Below are 18807 nucleotides of genomic sequence, written 5' to 3'. Positions count from 1 at the left end.
GGAAGATCAGCAAGGTGCGTACGCAATTGGAGTGCGACTTTCTCCCTGGAGCGGGAGGTTTCCCAAAGCAGTGCGCTCTTTCCCAAGCTCTTCATGTTGAGATTTTCGTGTTCCCTTCTGGGGAGAGGAGAGCTCCCGTGGGAAGATGAGCATGCACTCTGCTCCGGCAGAGCTGCTTTGGCTGAGAACACTTTCCTGCCACCCAAACCACGACATGTCGCTTTAGGGAAAACCAAGTTTCCATCAGCCCCAAAAGATGTATTTGTAAACCTCTGGCCCCTGGTCTTGGAAAGCTATTTCGTGTTGAATTTCAGGATCATTTCTGAGCCCTCTTGGTCTCTCCGTAGGTTGTGGAGTATCCCATGTACTTGGATCTTCGGCCATACACATCTCAGACAGCTGGAGAACCGCTCCTCTACTCCTTATATGCTGTCCTGGTGCACAGCGGTGGCAGCTAACATACAGGACACTATTTCTGCTACACGAAGGTGAAGAGCAACTTCTCGCCTAACAAGGGAAAAACGTACCCTGGGGAAGACAACTTCCGCGGCAGTGTTCCCGGCAGCCAAGCTTTTGGGGGGAAGGTCTCCTTACCGGCTGGGTTGGATCGGTTTTGGCGTCCTCTTGGTTCTGTAGTTTTCTGCCTGTCTTTTTGTGGAGACACCATGCAGTTCATCTCCAGATACCGATGCCTTCTTTGCAGGCCAGCAATGGACTGTGGTACGAGATGGACGATTCGTCTGTGGTTCCCTGTGACTTCAACACAGTTCTCAGGCAGCAAGCCTATTTACTGTTCTATGTCAGGTAATAAGCAGTATTAACTGTGTTCAGAATACTGTGTTTCCTTTTCCTGGCTTTGCTACTTTTCTTCTCGTCCTCCTGAGTGTTTCTCTTTCCGTCACAGAAGACAATTACTACCTGCATCGTTCAGTGCTGTCAAACCCGAGCTACCCCACGTCAGTCCTTATCCTTCCTTGCTGGGCTTTAGGCTGCTGCCCAGGTCTGAACTGTGAGAACAGCCCTGAACAGAGATCACTCTTTCTCTCCAGACGCTCCGATCTGAAAATGGGAGAAAGGACTTCTTCCTCACCAGCACCATCACATGCCCGCTCCTTCCTCAGTCAGTGGGCGGCCGGCAGCAAGCAGGCGGGTTCTGTGGGAGCATGGGATCTGCCTCGTCAGACTAAGGTAGCTCTGGGGAAGTGGGTCAGGGCACCAGGCGGATTTCTTTCTGGGATCTTGGCATTGCTCTCTTTTCCCTCCCACACTGCAGCTTTCTTCACAGCCGCGAGGCTGCTCCCTCTGAAAGCATCCCGCCTAGATCCATCCCCTTTGTCCGCCTTTGGCCCTTCTGCCTTGGCAGCCCTCCAGAAGAGCCTTTGGGAGGCCTTTTGCTGTCCCCTCCCAGAGCTCCTGGGGTTTCCCCACTGTTGTGGTCCTCTTGGGAGGAAAGGGCAGGACCTTTTCACAGCTCTCTTTGCAGGACATGGTGGTGGGCATGGAGGACTCTCCAGAGCACGGCAGCTCCTCCGCACCAGCCAGCACCAGCCAGCTAACCTGGGCAGGTGCCCGGGAGGCGTCTGCAGGCCGGCCGTGCCTCATCTGGCCAGGCAGGCTCAGCGTCACCTCCGCCATGCCCAGAAGACAGCCTGATTTCCCGCTCCACCGTCAACCATTTGACCGTGCGCTGCACAGCGTTCGAGAAGATAACAACGACGAGGAGCACAGATTCGGCCCTTTTTCCTGCTGCCAGAGGAACGGGGCCAGGGAGAGGGCCTGGAGCAGATCCCCGCAGTGGGGCAGTGGTCTCCGCAGCTGGTTTGTGGACACCATGGACTATGACCACTCAACAGGGAGTAGAAGGAGAACTTGTCCTCCAAATTGTGGCCATGCTCCCAGGGATGACGCAGCTCCAGGGCCCTCCGATGTCAGCTTCCAGTTGAATCCCCCACCCACTGCTGCTTGGGAGCAAACCCTGCCGAGGCAGAGAGAGTGGAGCAGATCCCCACAGCGGGGCTATGATCTCCGCAGCCGTTTTGTAGAGTACAGTGAGTACTGCTCAGCAAGGAGGAGGAGGAGGAGGAGGGGGAGAATAAGTCTTCCACGTTGTCACCGAGTCCCAAGGGATTATGGAGCTCCAGGGCCCTCCAACGCCAGCTCCCAGTTGGCTCCCGCACGCAGGGCTGCTCGGGGGCAAACTTGGCTGAGGCAGAGAGAGCGGAGTAGATCCCCGCCGCGGGGCTATGATCTCCGCAGCCGGTTTGTGGCCACCACAGACTGTGACCCCGCAGCAGGGAGGAGGAGAAGGGTTTCAGCGCCCCAGAGAGACATGCCAGACAAACACTGCAGCGGTGATGGGAGCAGCTTGCGACCCTGGTTGAGGAAGGAGCACAACATCTGACTCCTGCAAAGCCAGAGATGAGGAGGAGGAGGAGGAGGAGGAATCCAGGAAGCACCAAAGCTGCCCCCAGCAGGGACCAAGCTGCACAAAGGGCACCAGCAGCCCACCCTGTCCCTCCTCCCAGTGCTGCCTCTGGCCAGGAAGAGTTCAGAGAGACCTTCCAGAGCGATGGACAGCTCTGCCGCCTGGCCCGCCTGCCCACAGGTCCCTCGAGGAAGACCTTTAATCCGTGGTCAGATTTTGGTATCACCTTGCAAAAACAACTCCTTTGGAACCAACAGGCAGAAAAGCCAAAGCCAGAATTAAAAACATTTGTTGGCCTTCCAGGGTGTTTTCTTCTCTCTCGGTTTTGAGGCTTTTGGTGGAAATACCCACTGTGGGAGGTTTATATCTTGGGATTTTGAAAGCCGTGTGCTTGCACATGCCCATCTTCCAATCTCTTCTTTTTAAATATGGAGTTCAAGTCACACAAACAGAAATGGGCTGGATGAGCTGACAGCGAGGGGAACCGAAAACCGGCTGAACGGCCGGGCCCAGAGGGTGCTGCTCAGTGGCACCAAGACGAGTTGGAGGCCGGTAATTCCTGGTGTTGCCCAGGGGTCAGTACTGGCTCCAATCCTGTTTAACATCTTCCTTAATGGTCTGGATGATGGGGCAGAGTGCACCCTCAGCAAGCTGGCAGATGGCACCAGACGGGGAGGAGTGGCGCTTAGGCCGGGGGGCCGTGCTGCCATCCCGAGGGACCTGGGCAGGCTGGAGAGATGGGCTGACAGGGACCTCATGCAGTTCAGCAAGGGGAAGTGCAAAGTGTGCTGTGCGGGTGACGAGCAGCGGCACAGAGTGCCCAGGGAACTTGTGGCGTCTCCATCCTTGGAGATGTTCCACAGCCCTCTGGACGTGGTCATGGACAACCGGCTGCAGGTGGCCCTGCTTGAGCAAGGGGGGTTGGACCAGGTGACTTCACCCTCCAGGTGACCTCCCAGCCAGCCTCAAGTAGCCTGTGATGCTGTGAAATGGATCCAGCCACCAACGCTGTCCCCCTCAGGCGGCCATCGACAGCTCCACCAGGAAGCTGCAACCCCTGGAGAAAAGCCCAGGCCGAAGCAGGCTCCTGTCAGGAGCTGCGGCCCCTGGGGCCCAGGCGGGAGCAGGGGGACAAGGTGAGGAGGAGGAAGGGGTGGCAGAGACGAGGCGCTGTGGGCTGCCCGCAGCCCCATTCCCCATCGCCCTGTGCCGCTTGGAGGGGAGAGGTGGCGGAGGAGTCGGGAAGGGAGGAGTGAGGCTGAGCCTGGGAAGAGCGGGGCTGGGGGAAGCTGTTATCATTGGGGTTTGTTGCTGCTCTCCTGCTCCCTTTTTAATTGCCTAATTGGTTAATTACATGAATTGCATCCTCTCCCCCAGCCTAAACCAGTTCCCACCAGTGTAGCACTGGCTGAGGACACCCGTGGTAACAGCAGCACAAACCCATTTCCCTTTTCCCACCCCTCCGGCTGCCAGGTGTAGCCAAGCCAGAGGCCGAGCAGGGGAGGGCTCATCCTGCCAGCGCTGCTCGCGGCAGCACAGGAGGGAGCAGCCCGATCCTGCTGAGCGCGGGGTCGCTCTCCCGCCTTGGCTGCCCCTCGGCCCGGCGCTGTTCGATGCGCCGCTGCCGCAGGCAGGCCGGGCAGTTTGCCTGTTGAGCGCTGGGGATGGCTGCCCCAGGGGAAGGGGGAGATGTCTCTGCTCCGTCCTGCTGCGGGAGCTGGGCTGAGCCTCAGTGTTGAGGGCCGAGAGCAGGTCTTTGCGTTCGTCTAGCTCGGAGAAAAGGAGGCCGAGGGGCGAACACGTTGCTCTCCGCAGCTTCCTGGGGAGGGGACGTCGAGAGGGAGGTGCTCAGCACTTCTCCCAGGGATAGGACACATGGGAATGGTTCAAAGCTGCCCCAGGGGAGGTTCAGACTTGACCTTAGGAGGCATTTCTTTACCGAGAGGGTGCTCAAGCACTGCCACAGGCCTCTCAGTGTTTAAGAAGCATTTAGAAAATGCCCTTAACAACATACTTTAACTTTTGGTCAGCCCTGAATCAGTCAGGCAGTTGGACTAGACGATCCTTGTAGGTCTCTTCCAAATGAAATATTTTATTCTCTTGTATGCTATGCTGTGCTATAAAGAGGACAGCGTGGGCTGAAGGCATTGCAGTTTCTACAGCTGTGCAACCTGGGCTCGAAAACCAGCTCGACCCAACGCAACCTAACGCAATTCAATGCAACCCAACCCAACCCAACCCAACCATCATTGTACTTTCTCTTGGAGGTAGTGCTGATAGGATTCAGCTTAGAAGATGACGCCTCCCTACCAAAGCCCTCCTGGTACCATAACTGTGGGATTTTAGGAGAATGGGAGTGGACGGCGTGTACGCAAAGAGGTGACGTTTGAGCAGGTGCCTCTTGTCAACATCTGCACCTTCCCGGCTCATGCTCCTTATCTCTTCTCCTCTGGTGATAGTCTACAGTTCCACCTTTGTCCTGGAGTAGAGATGTTGTACAAAACGTTGGAAATATCTCTGGTCCCGCCAGCCCTACACAGAGAAAAACTTTCACTTCACCATTCAGGAGCTCCTCTCAGACACGTGAATTGCTTTATGCAGGACTGGGAGCCGGGAGCTTCCAGAAGCTGAGCATCAGCAAGGAGTTGTTTTGTGATCTGGGACGACCCCACCTTCCTTCATCCCTTTCTCTGTTGCCCAAATGAGAAGTGAAATGGCAGCCTGTTGTAGGTGAAAGCTGAAGGTCTTGTTTGCCTTGGTAAAGGCTTGGGCTGGTAGAAATCACTCTGTACCTGCCAAATACCGTTACGCCAAGGCTCGCCTCCGGCTCGGATGCCCCTGCCTGTTGTCCGTGCCTCCTTGACAGCCCTCCCTGTAGCAAGGTTGCGCTGGCTGACGTCAGACAGCAGAGAGAAACCAGAGCAGAGCAGAAGCCTACGGCTGTGCCCCCCAGCAGGCTGGTGCTACCCACAGCGGGGTGCAGGGAGCAAGGAAAGGCACCAGGAGAAGGGGGAGAAAGTGGCACGGGGAGACCTGCCCTGTCCAGGAGTGGAGGAGCTGCGGCTGCGGCCCCGGGCAGAGGGACCCGCTGCTGCTGCCTCCCCCGGCTCCTCCTGGGGCTGCTCCTGTTCTGCAGGGACGGGCACAGACAGGGCACAGCTGGGACCCCTGTGGAGGGTGACCTCCAATGTTCTCGCTTCCTCCTCCGTGTCGGAGCTGCCAGGCTGTGGCGACTGAGGGCTACGCAGGGCAGGGGGACGAGATGACATACTCCAGGTAGTCATCTGCTCCCTGCGCAGAGAACTTGATCTCCTACCTCCATCCTCTGCAGAGCGGGCAATTTGACGTCCTTCTTGCGGAAAATGGCGGCAGATGTTTTGGACCTTCAAAATGCCTATTTGGACCCTCAAAATGAGAATTTGGACCGTCAATAAGAGTCTTTGGACCTTCAAATGACGCTTTGGGACTTCAAAATAACAATTTTGACCCTCAGAATGAGATTTTGCACCGTCAAAATGGCTATTTAGAGCCTCAAAATGAGACTAAGGGCCCTCAAAATGACTATTTGGACCCTCAAAATGAGGATTTGCATCCACGAAATGTCTCTTTGGATGCTGAAAATTATGCTTTGGACCTTCAAAATGACTGTTTGAACCCTCAAAATGAAGTTTTGGACCCACAAAATGATGGCTGGCGTCCTCAAAATCAGGTTTTGGACCCTCACAATGAGGATCTGGGCCCTCAAAATGACTATTTGGACTCTGAAAATGAGGCTTTGGACCTTCAAAATGGCTATTTGGACTCTCAAAACAAAGATTTCCTTCCTCAAAATGAAGATTTCAGCCCTCAGAAAGGGGGTTCCGCCCTCAAAATGAAGATTTCGAAGCCCAAAATGAAGATTTCGGCCCTCTAATCAGGGGCTTCAGGCCCTCAAAATGAAGATTTTGGCCCTGAAAATGAGGATTTCAGCCCTCAAAATGAAGATTTTGGACCTCAATTGAAGGCTTCAGATTTTGACATTAGGTTTTGTGCCCTCAAGGGATCTGTCACCACTAAAAACTGAGGCATGGCAGCCTAAAAATGGGTTCGCAGAAGCTCAAAGTGAGGATTTGGACCCTTAAAATGAGGCTTTGGACCCTCAAAATGAGGTCTTAGACCATCAAAATGGAGTTTTGGGAGCTCAAAATGACGTCTGGGGTCCTCCAAATTGGGTTTTGGACCCTCACAATGAGGCCTTATGACTTCAAAATGACAATTTGGACCATCAAAATGACTATTTGCACCCTTAAAATGAATATTTGGGCCTTTAAAATGTAAGTTTGGATTCTCAAAATAAGGCTCTGGGCCCTCAAAATGAGGCTTTGGAACCTCAAAGTGACAATTTGGATTTTCAAAATGGGGATTTGCACCCTCAAAATGAGGATTTCAACCCTCAGAATGAGGCTTTTGGCCCTCAAAATGACTATTTGGACCCTCAATATGAGGCTATGGGCCCTCAAAATGACTATTTGGGCCCTCAGAATGAGGCTCTGGGCCATCAAAATGGCTATTTGGAGCCACAAAATGAGGCTGCGGGACACAAAATGCGGATTTGGATACTCAAAAAGAATACCTGGACCTTCAAAATGAGGCTTTGGACTCTCAAAATGGGGATTCGGGCCCTCAAAATGGGGCCTCGGACCTTGACAATAGGTTTTGTGCCTTCAAGGGATCTGTTGCCACTAAAAAATGAGGCGTGGCAGCCTAAAAACGGGTCTGCGGAGGTGCAAAATGAGGCTATGGACCCTCAAAATGACCATTTGGATGCTCAAAATGAGGTTTTGAACCTTCAAAATTACTACTTCGATCCTCAAAATGAGGATATGAACTTTGCGTGCTCAAACTGCCTATTTGAACCCTCAAAATGTGGTTTCGAGCCCTTGAATAAGGCTTAGGACCCTCAAAATGAACTTTTGGACCCTCAAAATGACGTCTGCGGTCCTCATAATGAGGTTTTGGGCCCTCACAATGAGTATTTGGGACCTCAAAATGAAAATCTGGACCCTCAAAATGAGGCTTTGGGCCCTCAAACTGTCTATTTGGACCCTAAACGTGAGTATTTAGACCGTCACAATGAGGTTTTGGAAGATCAAAACGAGGTTTGGGGCCCTTAAAATGAGGAATTACACCCTCCAAAGAAGACTTTCAGACTTCCAAATGAAGCTTTGGACCCTCAAAATGGGGTTTCGGGCCCTCAGAATAAAGCTTTTGGCCCTCAAAACAAAGATTTCCTTCCTCAAAATGAAGATTTCAGCCCTCAGAAAGGGGATTCGGGCCCTCAAAAAGAAGAAATCGATGCTCAAAATGGAGATTTCGGCCCTCAAATCAGGGGCTTCAGGCCCTCAAAGTGAAGATTTTGGGCCTCATGTGGACATTAGGTTTTGTGCCCTCAAGGGATCTGTCGCCACTAAAAACTGAGGCGTGGCAGCCTAAAAACAGGCTGGCAGAAGCTCAAAATGAGGCTTTGGACCCTCAAAATGAGGTTTTAGACCCTCAAAATGATTATTTGGGCCTTTAAAATATGGTTTTGGACTCTCAAAATGAGGCTTTGGAGACTCGAAATGACTATTTGAGCCCTCAAAATGAGGCTTTGGAACCTCAAAATGACTATTTGGACCATCAGCATGACTATTTGCACCCTCCAAATGACTGTTTGGGCCTTTAAAATGTCGTTTTGGACTCTCAAATTGCCGCTTTGGAGCCTCAAAATGACTATTTGGGCCCTCAATATTACAATTTGAACCTTCAAAATAAGGATTTGGATGCTCAAAACGAGGCTTCAAACCCTTGATATGAGGCTTTGACCCTTAAATGAGCCCTTGGGCCCTCAAAATGACTATTTGGACCCTCAAAATGACGTCTAGGTTCCTCATAATGACTATTTGGGCCCTCAAAATGAGGCTCTGGGGGGGGGGGGGGGGGGGGGGGGGGGGGGGGGGGGGCCCTCAAAATGGCTATTTGGAGCCACAAAATGAGGCTACGGGCCCTAAAATGAGGATTTGGATGCTCAAAAAGAATACTTGGACCTTCAAAATGAGGCTTTGGACTCTCAAAATTGGGATTCCGGCCCTCAAAACGGGGCCTTGGATTTTGACAATAGGTTTTGTGCCCTCAAGGGATCCACTGCCACTAAAAACTGCGCCGCAGCAGTCTAAAAACGGGTCTGCGGAGGCACAAAAATGAGATTTTGGAACCTTAAGATGAGGCTTTGGACTCTCAAAATGACCATTTGGACCCTCAAGATGCCTCTTTGGACCCTCACAATGATGCTTTTGACCTTCAAAATGACTATTTCGACCTTCAAAATTACTACCTGAAGCCTCAAAAGGAGGCTTTGGACCCTCAAAATGCAGCTTTGGGCCCTCAAAATGAAGTTTTGGACCGTCAAAATGACATCTGGAGTCCTCAGAATGAGCTATTGAATCATCACAGTCAGGCTTCGGGACATCAAAATGACAATTTGGACCCTCAAAATGAGGTTTTGGATCCTCAAAATGGGGATTTGGACCTTCAAAATGAGATTTTGGGCCCTTAAAATGAGGTTTGGGGCTTTCAAAATTACTATTTGGATGCTGAAAATGAGGCTTTGGAGACTCAAAATGACTATTTGGAAACCACAAAATGAAGCTACGGGCCCTCAAAATGACTATCTGGAACCTCAAAATGGGGCTATGGGCCCTCAAAATGGCTCTTTGGAGCCAGAAAATGAGGCTACGGGCCCTAAAATGAGGATTTAGATGCTCAGAAAGAATACTTGGACCTTCCAAATGAGGCTTTGGACCCTCAAATCGGGGCTTTGCACCTTGACAATAGGTTTTTTGCCCTCAAGGGATCCATTGCCCCTAAAAACTGAGGCGTGGCAGCCTAAAAACGGTTCTGCGGAGGCGCAAAATGAGGCTTTGGACCCTCAAAATGAGCATTTGGCCCCTCAAAATGCCTCTTTGGACCCTCAAAATTATGCTTTGGACCTTCAAAATGACTATTTCGATGCTCAAAATTACTATCTGAACCCTCAAAAGGAGGATTTGGACCCTCAAAATGAGGCCTTGGGACCTCAAAATGAAGTTTTGGACACTCAAAATGACACCTGGGGTCCTCAAAATGAGGTTTTGGACCGTCACAATGAGGCTTTGGACCCTCAAAATGACTATTTCGATGCTCAAAATTACTGTTTGGATGCTCAACATTACTGTTTGGACCCTCAAAATGAGGATTTGGACCCTCAAAATGAGGCTTCGAACCCTTAAATGAGGCTTTGGGCCCTCAAAATTAAGTTTTGGACCCTCAAAATGACTGTTTGGGCCTTTAAAATGTCATTTTGGACGTGCAAATTGCAGCTTTGGAGCCTCAAAATGACTATTTGGGCCCTCAAAATTGCAATTTGAACCCTCAAAATAAGGATTTGGATGCTCAAAGCGAGGCTTCAAACCCTTGAAATGAGGCTTTGACCTTTAAATGAGCCTTTGGGCCCTCAAAATGACTATTTGGACCCTCAAAATGCCTATTTGGACCCTCAAAATGAAGCTACGGGCCCTCAAAATGACTATTTGGGCCTTGAAAATGAGGCTCTGGGCCCTCAAAATGGCTCTTTGGAGCCACAAAATGAGGCTAAGGGCCCTAAAATGAGGATTTAGATGCACAAGAAGAATTCTTGGACCTTCAAAATGAAGATTTTGGCCCTCAAATCGGGGCTTTGGACCTTGACAATGGGTTTTGTGCCCTCAAGGGATCTGTTGCCACTAAAAAGTGAGGCGCGGCAGCCTAAAAACGGGTCTGCGGAGGCGCAAAATGAGGCTTTGGACCCTCAAAATTACAATTTGGATGCTCAAAATTACTGTTTGGACGCTCAAAATTACTGTTTGGACCCTCAAAATTACTGTTTTGAACCCTCAAAATGAGGCTTCCAACCCTTAAATGAGGCTTTGGGCCCTCAAAATGAAGTTTTGGACCCTCAAAATGATGTCTGGGGTCCTCATAATGAGGTTTTGGACCCTCACAATGAGATTTTGGGCCCTCAAAATTACAATCTGGACCCTCAAAATGAGGCTTTGGGCCCTCAAACTGTATTTGGACCCTAAACGTGAGTATTTAGACCGTCACAATGAGGTTTTGGAAGATCAAAATGAGATTTTGGGCCCTCAAAATGAGGAATTACACCCTCCAAAGAAGACTTTCAGACTTCCAAATGAGGCTTTGGACCCTCAAAATGGGGATCTGGGCCCTCAGAATAAAGCTTTTGGCCCTCAAAACAAAGATTTCCTTCCTCAAAATGAAGATTTCAGCCCTCAGAAAGGGGGTTTGGGCCCTCAAAAAGAAGAATTCAATGCTCAAAATGAAGATTTCGGCCCTCAAATCAGGGGCTTCAGGCCCTCAAAATGAAGATTTTGGGCCTCAATACAAGGCTTCGCATTTGGACATTAGGTTTTGTGCCCTCAAGGGATCTGTCGCCACTAAAAACTGAGGCGTGGCAGCCTAAAAACAGGTTGGCAGAAACTCAAAATGAGGCTTTGGACCCTCAGGATGCGGTTTTGGAGACTCAAAATGACTATTTGAGGCTCAAAATTAGCATTTGGACACTGAAAATCAGACTTTGGGCCCTCCAAATGGTTATTTGGACCATCAAAATGAGTTTTTGGACCCTCAAAATTACTATTTAGGCCTTTAAAATGAGGCTTTGGAGCCTCAGAATGACTATTTGGGCCCTCAAAATGAGGCTTTGGAACCTGAAAATGACAATTCGGACCATCAACAAGACTATTTGCACCCTCAAAATGACTGCTTGGGCCTTTAAAATGTCGTTTTGGACTCTCAAATTGCAGCTTTGGAGCCTCAAAATGACTATTTGGGCCCTCAAAATTGCAATTTGAACCCTCAAAATAAGGATATGGACGCTCAAAGCGAGGCTTCAAACCCTTGAAATGAGGCCTTGACCCTTAAATGAGCCTTTGGGCCCTCAAAATGACTATTTGGACCCTCAAAATGAGGCTCTGGGCCCTAAAAAGAGGATTTGGTTGATCATAAAAAATACTTGGGCCTTCAAAATGAGGCTTTCTTCCTCAAAACTGGGATTCCGGCCCTCAAAACGGGGCCTCGGACCTTCACAATAGGTTTTGTGCCCTCAAGGGATCCACTCCCACTAAAAACTGTGTCGCAGCAGCCTAAATACGCGTCTGCGGAGGTGCAAAAATGAGATTTTGGACCCTCAAAATGAGGCTTTGGACCTTCAAAATGACCATTTGGACCCTCAAGATGCCTCTTTGGACCCTCAAAATGATACTTTGGACCTTCAAAATGACTATTTCGACCATCAAAATAACTATCTGAACCCTCAAAACGAGGCTTTGGACCCTCAAAATGAGGCTTTGGGTCCTCAAACTGTCTATTTGGACCATAAACGTGAGTATTCAGACCGTCAAAACGAGGTTTTGGAAGATCAAAATCAGATTTTGGGCCCTCAAAATTAGTATTTGGGCCCTCAAAATGTGGAATTATACCCACATAAGAAGACTTTCAGACTTCAAAGCGAGGCTTTGGACTACCAAAATGAGGCCCTGGGACCTCAAAATGAAGTTTTGGATCCTCAAAATGACATCTGGAGTCCTCAAAATGAGCTTTTGGATTGTCACAATCAGGCTTTGGGACATCAAAATGACAATTTGGACCCTCAAAATGAGGTTTTGGATCCTCAAAATGGGGATTTGGACCTTCAAAATGAGATTTTGGGCCCTTAAAATGAGGTTTGGGGCTTTCAAAATTACTATTTGGATGCTGAAAATGAGGCTTTGGAGACTCAAAATGACTATTTGGAACCCTCAAAATGAAGCTACGGGCCCTCAGAATGACTATCTGGAACCTCAAAATGGGGCTACGGGCCCTCAAAAAGGCTATTTGGAGCCAGAAAATGAGGCTACGGGCCCTAAAATGAGGGCCTAAACCCTGAAGGCGGAGCTGGTCGCCTGGCAACGGCCGCCCAGGAGTCTGGGGGGAGTCAGTGGACCCAGGACAGCCAATCGCATTTGGGGAAGGGTGTGATTGACATGTAACCAGACAGCCAATGGGAGGCAACATCACCTCAGGGAAGGGCGGGCAGTGATGGGGGTGGGGAGGGAGCCCTCAGGCAGCCAATAAGAGAGAGCATCACCTCAGGGGAGGGTGGGCCCCAACTGAGGGCAGAGTGACAGCCCATGTGGGCAATGAGAGGTCAGAGTCCAGGTGAAGGGCGGGAGCCCACCAGGGCAGCCTGAACCAGCTGGGGGCCAATCAGAGGCAGCATCCCCTCAGGGGAGGAGACTGACAGCCCTCCCGACCTATTCCGGCAAAGACTGGTGTGAGAAGAAGGCGGGCTCCACTGGCAGCCGGGCCGAGCTTCAAGATGGCGCAGGTGGGGCCTGCTGTGAGGCTGAGGGTGGGGAGGAGGGGGAGGACCCGGCCGCCATCCGGCATCTCCCGCCTGAGGTGGTGAGTTGAGTAGGGGGGATGTGGGGCTGGGGTCCCCCCTCAGAGCAGGGGGGTCCCAGGGTTGATGCTCTCCCCACCTCTCTCCCCACAGCTGCTGCACATCATCTCCTTCCTGACGCTGCCCCCACCCCCTGCTGAGACTGGGCCAGACCTGCCGCTGCCTCCACGAGGTGTGCGACAGCGAGGCCGGCTGGCGCCACCTCTGCACCCCTCTCCCCCGGCCGCCGCCAGCCCCCATCCCTGCAGGAGGGCCGCCATCCTCACCTGTGAGTCCCTGTCATTGCCAAGGGATGGGGGGTGGCACTTTGTCCCCCAGCCTCATTTTCAGAGTCCACAGCTTTGATTGTACGGTTGAAAGCCTCATTTGTATGGTCCCAAACCCTCATTTTTAGGGTACAAACCCTCAATCATAAGTTCCAAACCCCCCTTTTAAGGTTCAAAGACTCAGCGATGAACGACTTAAACGATTCTATATTTCTACAATTCTATGATTCTATGCTTTTAAGGGCCCAGAGTTTCATTTTTAAAGCCCAAAGTCTGATTGTGAAGGTCAAAGCCTCAGTTTTAGAGGCCAAAGCCTTATGTAGTGGGTCCAAAGGCTCATTTGTAGCTTCCAAAGCCTCCTTTTCAGGGACCATAGCCTCCTTTTCAGGATTCGGTCCACAATTTGGAGAACCCCAAGGCTATTTTGAGCCCCCCAAGACCCATTTCTAGGGTGCAAAGTCTTAGGTTTTGGTACGGAAGCATCATTTGAGGGCACAAAGCCTAATTTCTGCGTTTGAAGTCTCAATCTCATTTCCAAAGCCCCGTTTTTAAAGAACAAAGCCCCATTTTGAAGGCCCACACCCTCCTTTTGAGGGTCCAAACTCTCATTTATTATTAGGTCCAAACCTCTCTTTTACAGCTCTGAGCCTCCACTGGAGTGCCCAAAGCTCTAAAACTTCATTTCTTGGGGCCATGGACGGTCCAAGAGTTTCCCCTCCTTTGCAGGCTCCAAAACCTCATCTTTAGCATCGAGCCCATCTTTTAGCCCCAAAAGTCTCTTTTTTAGGGCCAGACCCCTCATTTCTAGGGTCCCAACCTGTCTTTTATTACCCATAGTCTATTTTTAGGGCCCACGGTTTCATTCTGAGGGTCTAATCCCGCACCATCAGGGCAGCAAGCCTCTTTTTAGGCTCCAAAGCTACATTTCTAGTGTCCAAAGCCTCCTTTTTACTTTCCAAATCTTAGTTTGCGTTTCCAAAGCCTCATTTCAGGCTCCAAAGCCTCAGTTTTATGGTCCCAGGTGTTATGGCTTTCCACATGCCAGCAAGTGTGCCAGGGTCCGGCCCTAGGATATGGCTGAAAGTGCAAGGTCCGAGTGAAGGTGTCCAATTCCTCTTTTATTACTTCTCAGATGACAGCTCATGCTGGTGCCTGAGGGATTTCTCGAATGACGGTTCAGTTGAGGCAGGTGGGCGTCCGTGGGGAAGCAAGTGTTACCGAAATCTTCAACAGCAGTAGAATGATGTCTCTTCCTTTGGTCTTGGAGGAGACTGCACAACCAAAAGGTAGACTAGACGGGTCTCGGTGGGGTTTTCCAAACTGGTTACCCCCTTGACTTAGTGTAAGCACTGCTCAGCAACAACTAAACCATCAGTGTGTTACCAACGTTAGTCTCCTCCTACATCCAAAACACAGGACCATACCAGCTACTAGGAAGAAAGTTAGCTCCATCCCAGCCGAAACCAGGACAAGTGGGAATTGAAAGAGCTGACCCCTCGGTAGGAGACGTTCTGGTTTTGCAGGGTTTCTTCCCTTGCGGAAAGGAGTGCAAAACCTGCTCCCCGTCAGGTTGGACTTTGCCTCAAAACGTGGCGCTGCCCTTTCTGTTGTGACATCACTGACTGCCGTTGATGTCACAAAGCGTCATTGGCGCTGAGTTAGACCCAGCAGGGCATAAGATTGGGGTCGTGCCTGCACCATTGTCACTCTCGGTCTTGAGAGAAGAGAGATCGCAGAGTGGTTGGCTCGCTCCCGAGCAAGCAGGATGCCTGTTTCCCGCACCTCAGCGGATGCAGAGAGACAGCCATGGAGGGCCCTCGATCTGAACGGGTACGTTTGAAAAATCCTCCTCTCCTTTCCCCAAGGGTATTTTCCACCTCATCTGCTGGGGTGGGTGGGGGACGGACAGGGGACGCACACGAGGGCAGCCTGAGAGCTCGGCCTGGAGGTGGTGTAAGGCAGCAGCAGTCTCCTCAGTCCCTTCACAAACGCCAGCACTAGGCCTCGAAAGCCTTTTGTCTCTGCCAAATGGGGGACGAGTCCCTTTTGGATCGCATGGAGGGAGTCCCAAGCGGTTGCCCAGCTCCATCCTGCTGCAGTAACTGTGACAGCTTAGCTTAGCTGTGGGCTAAGGAACATCCCTGGGCAGCCAGGAAGGCAGCGGAGGCGGTACAGGGCTCACCGCGGAGTGCTCTGGGTGCCTGCAGCAGCTCTTCCTGGCCTGGGGAGAGCAGCTGGCCCCAGCCCTGGGAGGAGGGCGGCAGGCAGGCAGGGAGTGAGGCCAGGACAGCAGCACGACTAGAGACGGAGAGAGCCAGGTCATAACCTGCTGCCCTCCATAAAACCCCACGCTGCAGAGGTGGGCAGCAGGGCGAAGCAGAGCGCTTCCAGCTGCTAGCTGATGCCTAGAGAAGAGGTGCTTGGGTCTCGGGAGGAGAGCAGGCTTTTCCCTCCACCTGGCCAGGGTGCTGGGGTTGCGGAGATGCCAGCCAGGTTGGGCAGGTGGGTGCAAGAGGACCCAGAAAGCAGGGAGGGATCAGGCCAGAAGCCCCGTGTGCTGCCTGGCTGCCTGGCAGGAGCAGGCAGCCCCAGAGCATGGGGGCTGTCTGCACTACTGCCCTCCAGCCGCGCAGCCCAGCACCCCCATTCCGGGGGCACCGTCCTGCCCCTTCTCTGGGGAGAGAGCCGAGCGGGGCCAGGCTGCTGCCCCTGTGTCAGGCCAGAGGCCTGTGTGTGTCCCAGGGGTGCTGTGCAAGGGGCCAGACTTTCCCAAAGGCCCGGGGGCCCTTGGGCTTGCAGCTGTGCTGAGCACAGGAACCTCATAGCAAGTGAGCTCCTGAACGGATCCCTGGCAAACCTGCGTCCCAGCCTTGGGCTTTGGTAACAAGAGTGTTCCTTCTCTTTTTAGACAATGCATCACCCACCAGAAGGGCAGGAGGGTCCTGAGGCTCCTTTTCCTGCTGCTTCCCATCCTGTCTGGTGAGTATCCCTGACCACAAATGGTGTCCTCAGTCCTGGGGAGAGGGACCAACTCCTGAGGAAAATAACCACCTCTTGACAATGTGACCCACAGCTGTTGTCTACTGCTGGGGCTCAACGGCGTGGGGAAAGGGAGCCTTGCGCGTAAGTGTCTCTTGCTGTGGGAAAGCCAACGCCTGCAAAGGCGGAGACGGATCTTCCCGAGTGACCTCCGCAGGGTGGCAGGCTGAAGCGGGGAGCACTTTGGCAGAAGGTGCCTTTGCTGCCTGCATCCATCCTGCCCCCTCTTCATCTTGCAGGAGGCGCCAGGGCTTCCTGAAGAGGAGCTGCAGTCTCTGGGGTAAGAGCGCTTTCTTGCCAAGGAACGCACTCTGTGGAGCCGTCTCAGCTGGCTTCGTGCTGCCTGCACTCACTCGCCTCGCGTCCAGGGCTCCTGACCTTCCCCGTCTGCTACCCGCAGTGGTGGAAGGGAGCCGTTTGTAAACAGGAGGAAGGAAAGGGGCTGGGGGGCGGGGGGTGACCCAAGCCCAGAGCACCCTTCTCTGCACGGCGTTTGGAGCCTGCCTGCAGAGGCTGGGCAGCTGCTGGACAAGAGCTGCTTTCTCTTTGCCTCCAGGAACTCACAGGCTTGGCTGGAGCAGAAGATGCAGGAGCTCAAGGAGACGGCGGCTCAGGTGTCTGCTGCCAGGGCGAACATACTCCAGGCAGTGCGAGAGGTCCTCGGAGACCATGGTGTCCAAGAGGAGAAGAAACAGGTAAGGGTGCTGGGGGTAGATCAGAGACCTTTCTGCCTTTGCAGGCTCCCTCATGCTGCTTCCTCGTGGCCCTCGCAAAGTCAGCACCTTTTCCGACAGGTCTTGGCTTGGCTTTTCGGACACAGAGGCGCTCCTTGGCTCTGTGCTAGGACTCTGTATTCGTGCAGAACGGCCTGTGCATGTGTTTGTGTTCACTGCCATCTCTCTGTTCCTAATCTTTCCCCAGGAAATTCTGCAGCTGACTCAGGCGGCAATTAAGAACGTGCTTGAAAACTACCTCCCGATGCCTGACTGGGCTCTGGAAGCCATAGGTACGCAGACGGGAAGCCTCACTGCCCTCGGTTTGTGTATGGCACTCCCCAAATCTCCCGAGCTCTGCTGTCAAGCCTGAGAAATACATCCTAATGTGGCGCTTCAACTCCTAATCTCTGGCCACCTTCATGTCAGGTGCCACCATTGAGGAGGAGAGGACATCCAAGAGTTATGGTGGGCAAGGCAAGAAGAGCTGGTGGCTTTCTCCATTCGGCTTCTCTTCTGCAAACCCTCCAGAGACGATCTTGCAGGTATCATGAGAGCAGTCCGGACTCGTGGCTCACCTCCTTGCTTTTGGGCTGCCAGACGAAGTGCACAGCGCTTCCCTTCCGGCCGGCCGTATCGCTCAGCCCTCCTGTCTGCATTGCAGTCCTGACCCCTGCGAGGCTCGTTGGCTGCCTTGCCACTGATGCTCACGGCTTTCTGGTTTCAGCCCCGTATGGCCCCTGGCAACTGCTGGGCTTTCCAGGGATCTTGGGGCCACGTGGTCATCCGGCTGCCTGAGCAGATCTGGCCAAGGGCTTTCACCATCTGGCATATCTCCGAGGCAGTCTCTCCTTCCGGAGAAGTCAGCAGCGCCCCCAAAGAGTTTGCCGTCTCCGTGAGTCTTTGCCTTGTGCTTCTCAGGGTGGGGCCTGGCCCCAGGGAAAAGCTCTACCAGAGACGTGCTTCTCACAGCAGCTTCTCTCAGAGCTCTGTCTGGGGCTGGCTGCTGCAGGGCACTGCCTCCCCTGGGGGGCCACTGGGGGCACGTGGCGGGTCTGTGCCTCTGGGGGCTTCTCTCTGCTTCATGGCCAAGGATCCTGGAGCACGTGCTCAAAGCACCCAGAGTCAGCCTAAGCTGTACTAGGCTACCGCTAGAGCCGAGGGAGGTGGGCAAGGCTTCCCGGTTCGGCCTCGGCGTGCCCTTTTTCTGGCGCCCTGCTCGAGCCTGACCTGCTCCCTTTGTCTCTTGTCTGTGAGGGCGTGGATGAGGCAGGGGCAGAAACTCTCCTGGGGACATTCACCTACGAGGTGCACAAGGAGGTGGCTCAGACGTTCCACGTGCAGGTACCACAAGAGCTGCGAGCAGCATGCGCGGGAAGAAGGCCGGGTTCCCTGCAAGTCCATGGAGGAAAGAGCTCTGGTTGCCCTTGCTTCCTCCTTCGTCAGGGCTGCCGTTTGGTCCTCGGCAGGGGCAGTGTGGGCAGAGGGGGCTCCGGCGATGTGCTGTGGCTCTTGCCACCTGCCTAATGATGGCTCCCCCCATTTCTTTACAGAAGGAGCTTCCCAGGACCTTTCGCTACATCAAATTCAAGGTGCAGAGCAACTGGGGAAACCCAGAGTACACCTGTGTGTACCGTGTACAGGTTCACGGGAAGACGGCGAGCCACCACGACCACCCACAGGCCCAAGATTTCCTTTGAGAAGACTAATAAAACAAGATGTGTGGCAGATTGGCTGTGTGTCTTCCTTGTAAAAAGGAAGGTCTGAGGTCTGCCTCAGACCTGGCTCTTGCCCGATTTGGAGGCAGGAGGGTGTATCCACCATCCTGCATAAACGGCTGCCCTCGCTGCACCGGCAGGAGCCATTGCC

The 18807-nt window shown here is 52.7% G+C and overlaps 1 protein-coding gene across 1 annotated transcript; it reads left to right on the top strand.

Annotated features, from left to right (window-relative positions):
• Nucleotides 1-688: 688 nt before the first annotated feature.
• On the top strand, nucleotides 689-18638 carry LOC132321896 (SUN domain-containing protein 3-like). Its single transcript, XM_059835274.1, has 7 exons — nucleotides 689-804; nucleotides 16782-16920; nucleotides 17147-17231; nucleotides 17368-17483; nucleotides 17666-17833; nucleotides 18196-18282; nucleotides 18492-18638. Exons 1-7 carry the CDS (start codon nucleotides 689-691, stop codon nucleotides 18636-18638), a joined length of 858 nt encoding a protein of 285 aa, XP_059691257.1.
• The last annotated feature ends 169 nt before the right edge of the window (nucleotides 18639-18807 follow it).

Source organism: Gavia stellata, unplaced genomic scaffold (genome assembly GCF_030936135.1).
Source record: "Gavia stellata isolate bGavSte3 unplaced genomic scaffold, bGavSte3.hap2 HAP2_SCAFFOLD_218, whole genome shotgun sequence".
NCBI lineage: Eukaryota > Metazoa > Chordata > Aves > Gaviiformes > Gaviidae > Gavia > Gavia stellata.
Note: the sequence above shows the minus strand (reverse complement) of the source record. Positions and strands in the feature narration are given on the sequence as shown.

Bases quoted from the DNA above. Each gene is read 5' to 3' on its own strand.
- LOC132321896 (XM_059835274.1), top strand. From the start codon at position 689: ATGCCTTCTTTGCAGGCCAGCAATGGACTGTGGTACGAGATGGACGAT. The intron at 805-16,781 runs GTAATAAGCAGT...CTTTGCCTCCAG, and splicing joins TATTTACTGTTCTATGTCAG to GAACTCACAGGCTTGGCTGG. The intron at 17,232-17,367 runs GTACGCAGACGG...CCTTCATGTCAG, and splicing joins CTGGGCTCTGGAAGCCATAG to GTGCCACCATTGAGGAGGAG.